We start from the raw sequence: 6,618 nt of genomic DNA, 5'->3' as shown, positions 1-6,618 counted from the left end.
ACTTGACACCATGAGAGCCTTGTTTCTCATCAGGGAGTCGCTTATTTTTTTCTTTACTGGATACTTTTCAGCATTTTCTGAATTGCAGCATTTATAGACATGTATGCATCTTGTAACCGTCAGCTTCTAAATTTCTTCCTTCTCCAGAGTTCATCTCTATATAAAAAATATCCTCTAATAGCTCAATACTTTCTATGTCCTTGTAATACGATGGTGTTTTTTTTAGGTTTAGTTGTTTCTTTAGTAGCAACATCGTTTTTCCCCACAAGAATAATTAAATACTCTACGAACATCTACAAAACATGTGCATAATTGCTAAGTTTGGCATCACGTTTGATTCAGCCATATTATAAAATTTTTTTTTTAAAACCAAGGTCATTAAACCGCCACCAGATGGAGGCAAAGACCGGAATTTGAGGCAGCTCCTTCCTGATTGATATCATGGCTGGTGACGTTACTTATTCAGACACTGATTCATTAATGCCTTGGGAGTAGTCTAAGAGCAGTGTCATTTCAGAGCACCTATGATGATTCATCATTTGAAACAGCTAATTTGCAGAATGGGTATTAAGTGCTCAGGTCAGTTTACTACCATTTCTCAAGCATGGAGCAACCTCTAAAAGTTAACATACAGAACCTCTCTGCTCTGTAAACAGAATGTGTTACATAATCAAAAAATGCATAATCTTTACAGATGCAGTGTTACTGTGTGAAGGCCTCAGTCCAATGAGATTATACGTACATTCCCTCTCCCATCTTCTACAGTAGTCCCAGATATTAACACTGACACCGACTGAATGTTTACTTTTTTATTTTGTTTTAGTACAACAGTTCAAAGTCAACTAGCCACTGTCTGTTCAGATGCCAAAGTGTATTGCTCATTTGCTTTCCATGTGTAGACCCCTGTTCACTGATATTTCAGGTGGCATCCATTTCCATGTCTGGCATGTTAATTCACAGCTATACAGCAAGAAGTCATGTGCTTTGAAGACAACCCCAATATTTTTACAAAAGCAAGTCAGCAACGGCACCAAACATCATCTGGAGCACACTAATGGGATCTCGGTAGCAAAGCTGCACTAAACACTTGCATGTATAAACAGCCGACGCTTGGATCAGACCTTGTGCTACGTCTTTTTTCCTCCCCCCCCCCCTTTTCTTTAATACAGTAAGTGCCGAGAACAGGTGTGGTTCACAGGGACATTTTCAAAATGCACTATGAAATAGGCAGGGACAAAGACCTATGCATAGAAACATGCTTCCTCAAAAAGGGTAAGTACACACTGCTAATTTTCAAAAAGGGCTGAAGCTGCACAAACAAGCTACATATCAAATGGATTAGACGCAAAGGGAGGAAATGATCCAGATGTAAAACCAGCGCAAGTACACTTATAGCAGGAGAATTGAAAAATTCGAAGTGGAACTTGTATTTCTTATTTCAAAAAGGTGGGTAGTGAACACAACAAAAATACTGGCCAAACAAAAAATAAATCAATCTTTGGATACGTAAAAAACCCTATACAATCCCCCCTTTGTGACTTTCAGTCTTCCGAAGCACCTTCTTCTGAGGAGGGATCTTTGGTTTCTTTGTTCTTCCGCACCTCCTCAAACTTCTTGTCCTATACAAAGAACATAAATTAAATAAATTCAAATATCTTGCTTGTTAATAGTGTTAAGTTTATCCATTTAATGTTGATGCCAATACTAACCTTCTCCTTGAATTTCTCATTCTTCGCTGCCATAATCGCTGTGCGGTTCTCTTTGTTGGCCTCCATCTTTTGATTGAGCTTTTCCTCAGCCATCTTGCTGAAGTTGTTGTTCTCCTCCATAGCTTTCTGTAGCACTTCCTTTTCATGCTCGCGCTTCTCAGCTAAGTGCTTCAGAACCTCGGCTTCATGGTTCTGAAGGACAATTTTGAAAATGTTAGCTTCAACATTTTAGTTGATCAAGGCAAAAAGTTTCAGATTTAAGCAGCTCATGGCTTATAAGGCCTTTCAATTCCTGCAACACTCTGAGCCTAATGTTTGGTCTATTTTTACCTTGCGTCTCTCCTCTGCAGCATCCAACTTCCTTTGAATCTCCTCCAGTGAGACATCCTTCTTCTTGGGAGGTGACAGGGGGAACTCACCCTTACTGTCTGGGGCAGGAGCACCCAGGATGACCTCAAAGGCCTGACCTGAGGCCCGCTTGTCAAGCTCCTTGACCTGGATATCTGAACACAGAAAATGTAAGAACAAATTTAGGCACACAGAACCAATATTCAGATATTTGAAGGACCATTTGTAAATTTAGATTATAATTCACCTTCAGCAGATGCCATTTCAGGAGTGTGCTGCAGGTCAATTTACCTAAAGGGGAAACATTAAGAAAAGGTCAGTGTTTCTTAAATGACTCTAAAGTTGCTGACCCCTAGTGGATCCTTTAAAGTATCTCCAATTCAACAACCTCAAAAACATGCCAAGTTAAAAGCTGGTTCTATCGCGCTCCCTAGTGGTCAGCCTCAGCGGTGCATCCAACCACCGCCCATCAATCCACACAAAACAACTGTAGCATCCAATGCCCTACATGTCTTAGGAGACGCGCCGTTGTTTATTCTCTAATTTGTGGTTGCATTGACGTTTAAAATCGACCAACAACCAAATCGCAGCAGACAACGGGAGGGGGCGGGGTTGGAGCTTTTCAAAAGCCTACCTCCCGCTGCGTTAATTGTTAATGAAAGGCACAAGCCACATTTTGTTGAAACAAAAGGCTGTGGCCAGGGTGGGTACAGCAGGCAATGCAGGGTGCAGGCAGGCCTGGGCCCGGCCCTCTAAACAGACAATATGGACCATCTGGAATGAGATTAGAGCGCAATGAGCATGTCCGGAGAAAATGATCAGAGAGCACCTGTTCCTTCCACCGTGTGTTTGAGCTGCAGGTGGGTGGGGATGGTATAAATTCTGCAAACACGTAATGTGAGCTTGAATAACTGGATCCTGTTCCTTAAACGTGTAGTGAAATAACTTCGATCTGGGAATGTGGGAGCAGCGACAACAGCTGTCATGTCATTTGGTCAAGTGGTTAATGGAAGGCAAACGATCACCAAAAATCAGCTGGGCTCAGTGAGAGAAACACCCCCCACACACATCCCCATTATTTCACAAGAACACCTATAAACGATAGTGTGGCCAAAAAAGACAAAAAAAAAAAAAATCCGACGTGATGTGATCGAGGTTGGGTGGATGCCCACACCTTGCCATACCAAAATGACACCCACGGTTGGAATTTTTGTGAGCTGGTGGCCGACTCCGTCTTAACAATGTCCCTGCTGACAATGACAATATAGGTCCTTCATTGAGACTCGGTTTTTCAGTGAGCTTTGCTGGTGTGATTGGCTCAGGCATAACAAACAGCATCAAACAAAGGCGCTTTTGACAGCAACGTGACGAGCAGCTGCAAACAAAGACGAGCTGAAGGCAGGTCATTTCCACACAAAATAAGAAATTCTGAAGCTTTTCACTCACGGGTGTTGCTGAAAAGTGAGTAATGTTTAAGGAGGGGTGGGATACACCAATTTCACAGACATAAAAGAAGTCATCCCAAGTCTCAAACCTCGTCTGTCTGTCTGTCTGTCTGTCGGTGCCAACTGTGCCAGTGTCTCCTTCCATACAATAGGCAAACTACCCGCCAAGCAGCCGCCATGAGGCGCTCCCACAACCGCCCCTTCAGTCTCCATCTCTCTGAAATAACCCGAAATTTATATTTAAAAAAAAAATAAATAAAAGTCCCCTCAGGTTGAAGAAATGTACAAAAAAAAAACCTTTCAGTCGCAATGGGTTCAATCACGTGCCGAGCTAAGAGAAACCAAACACAAACCATTCACAAAAAAAAAAAAACGGTCAAAGAAATTTGGGGGAGAAAAACAGTCTCTCCCCCCCGCCCTCCCAAAAAAAACTGTCATATAAACATATTTAACTTGTATCGCTCACGTCTTCAACAAAATTACTAATTCAGCAGGAAGTTAGTACTCACGGAGTGAAGGCAAAATGATCCCTCTGTGTTTAAAAAGACGCTGTACGGCACACCCACCTTCAACAAGCTGCGGATGCTGAGCTCCTCTCCCACTATTTACCGCAAGCGTGCCCGGCGCGCGCATAAATGGACCAAAAGCGAAACGCCGTCACGACGTTCGCCGTCAGTGATTGGTTGATTTGAAATCCCCGGGTTGTGTCGGGAATTGTAGTTGTATCCATCAGGATTCGAAAACGAGCTTCGTTTGTCTCAAATGTGGCTTTTAAACTTTTAAGCAAAACAAAAAAAAAACGACTGGAAAACAGGTTGAAAGGGAAAAAACAAACACATTATGGTGTTTTGAGGCTCATATTTCCTTCTTGGTTTCATGGTAGCATCCAGTCACAGATAATCAATTTTGGAAGTTCTGCAGTCCTAAATTGTCTTATTTCGGCACAGCTACAGGTTTTTATTTTCATTTTTTTTATTTTTTTTATTTTTTAAAAGTCTTTATTTTGTTTTTATTTCCCTGTCACTGGCTATGTGAAAACTCTTATTGTCTCCAAAAATGATGGAAAATTATTTCTAATTTAAAGACTTTGAATTTTCAGCAACTCTACAAGAATAAGTTTGTGGCATGAAAAATTAAACAACGTTATTCCTCAACGTGCACAATCCACACAGAAATGGGCTTTTCAGTGAAGAAGTACTTTTTGTGTGTCAACTAATATGTTTGAATTTATTTTTATTGAAAATTGTTCACTTGATCATTAAAATTTGTAGGATTTAAAAATTAAAACAACAATAAATATTTTTCTAGTTTTATTTAATCAGCCAGTATTTAATTATGAATTCTTGAAAGTCACATGGCAGTAACGTCTTAAGATCGTTTCATGCTATGTTCATTTTAAGAAAAAAATGAAATGGATGAAAAAAATGTAAAACAAAAATAAAAATAAGGAGAATGTGTTTTTCCACGAATTAACATCAAAAATAAAGCAGGCTGTTATCCAAAAGATTCATAACCATGAATAAAACCTAGAAAGAGAGATCCCAATGTGAGAACTACAAAGCTTCTAAACAGATATATAAATCCAGTCCCTCTTTTGGATGTTTAAAAATAATGTAAGAATTCAACTGGGTGTGCATTTGTGACTACAAAATAGAGGATAAGGAAAATAGAAGATAAATGTCGTCAACTTCTTTTAAAATGCAAAAAACCACCTGGCATACGTGCTAGCGACAGAGGTTCTACAAAGGAACATAAAGAGTTTCATGGAAATTATGACTTTTGCTGTGTGAGCTTCCAGGCCTGAATGTCTTACTGAGCCTGTCTTACTAGAGTCTGTAAGGAGCTGTAGTCCAATGTCTATAGGATTCTGCTGATACATGAGACACAACCTTAACTTAACAAATCTGAATTAGCAATAACAACCACTGCATGATTTAAGGCTGAAAGTGCTGCATTTGGAGATTGAGATCAATGCTCTGGAACGAAATACTAAGGTGTGAGATATATATATATAAATGTAGAACCAAAAAGATGAAAAAAGTGTATTGTTCATTAAATTTAGAAGATGTCAACACTTTAAATGGCTGCATATCAAAAATTACACCCCTGGAAAAGGGGTCGTAGTTTAATTTTCTAGTGACTTAACATTAACAGCTTGGACTGGAGGGATGTGGAAGCAGAGCTGAAACTGTCCTCAGTTGCCATGGTTTCTGATCTTGGACAAAATTAATAAATTTTTTATATATATTATTTATATAAATATTTTTTTTAACCTGAGAAAAACACCTTATAAGCTGAAGCTCACAAAAAAAACAAACAAAGAACTGTAAACTCACCTATTTCTAAGCAGGAATCTGCTTTTTTTTTTTTTTTTCTGTTTTCGGGTCCTGCGACCCGGAAACAGAAAAAGCAGGAACCAGGAACCCCAAAACCTGAAGTTGCTTTTTAATACATAATTTTTGCGTTTTCTATTTTATGAATGTTCAGCTCCAAACTGAATGCAAAATGTTAGGTTTTATGTTTAATCTCTGAATTTTTGGCACTCCCTGCTCCGCAGTTTTGTGCAGTTTTCCATTAAAGCACCAGCCATTATGTAAATGCCAAAGCTTGGACTGATTTCAGCTTCAATCGACCTAAACTGGTCTATTTGATTTGGACTATTTTTAGTTTGACATTATTCTAGGGACAGGAGGAGCTGATCAGCGTTTGTTCAGTCACAGTCAAGCTGCGCTGAAAATATTTTGCCACCACAAGGGCTACAGATCTATTTTTTGCCGTTGCCATGTGGATGTCATTTCATTTTGTGATGTAGGGCAGTGATTTAAATGTTTGTTGAAGGCACTCTCAGTGAGATGCTTTGGTGGGCAGGAAGACAGAGCAATCCAGATTGCACACTGGAAGCATATAGAGACTGTAGGTATCTGAGTGTGGTCTGGCTGAGTACAGACAGCCAGACTGAGTCTCATACTTTGTAACAGTACAGTCACCAACTGGGGTGCGTGACTTTACAGCCTAAAATCTAAAAATCCAAAAATCACTCCTCAGACATGATTCTTCCTTCCTCAAAGGTCACTGGTTCAGTCTCCCTTAGTGTGACAGGGACGACTGAGAAACTG

At 39.8% G+C, this 6,618-nt stretch overlaps 1 protein-coding gene across 3 annotated transcripts; it reads right to left on the bottom strand.

Moving 5' to 3' along the window:
• Positions 1 to 800: 800 nt before the first annotated feature.
• On the bottom strand, positions 801 to 5,707 carry LOC115050971 (stathmin-like). Of its 3 annotated transcripts, none has more exons than XM_029514169.1 (5): positions 4,012 to 4,100; positions 2,305 to 2,348; positions 2,040 to 2,212; positions 1,710 to 1,901; positions 801 to 1,619 (listed from the first exon to the last, which is right to left on the bottom strand). In XM_029514169.1, the coding sequence occupies exons 2-5, from the start codon at positions 2,318 to 2,320 to the stop codon at positions 1,542 to 1,544; spliced, it is 459 nt and encodes a 152-aa protein (XP_029370029.1). In that variant the 5' UTR covers positions 2,321 to 2,348; positions 4,012 to 4,100; the 3' UTR covers positions 801 to 1,541. The 3 variants fall into 3 exon arrangements, with proteins under 3 accessions (XP_029370029.1, XP_029370030.1, XP_029370031.1); XM_029514170.1 differs by having other exon boundaries at positions 4,069 to 4,100; XM_029514171.1 differs by lacking the exons at positions 2,305 to 2,348; positions 4,012 to 4,100 and adding an exon at positions 5,692 to 5,707.
• Between the last annotated feature and the right edge of the window lie 911 nt (positions 5,708 to 6,618).

This window comes from Echeneis naucrates, chromosome 11, assembly GCF_900963305.1.
Source record: "Echeneis naucrates chromosome 11, fEcheNa1.1, whole genome shotgun sequence".
Classification (NCBI taxonomy): Eukaryota; Metazoa; Chordata; class Actinopteri; order Carangiformes; family Echeneidae; genus Echeneis; species Echeneis naucrates.
This window is presented reverse-complemented; position numbering and strand designations above follow the sequence as displayed.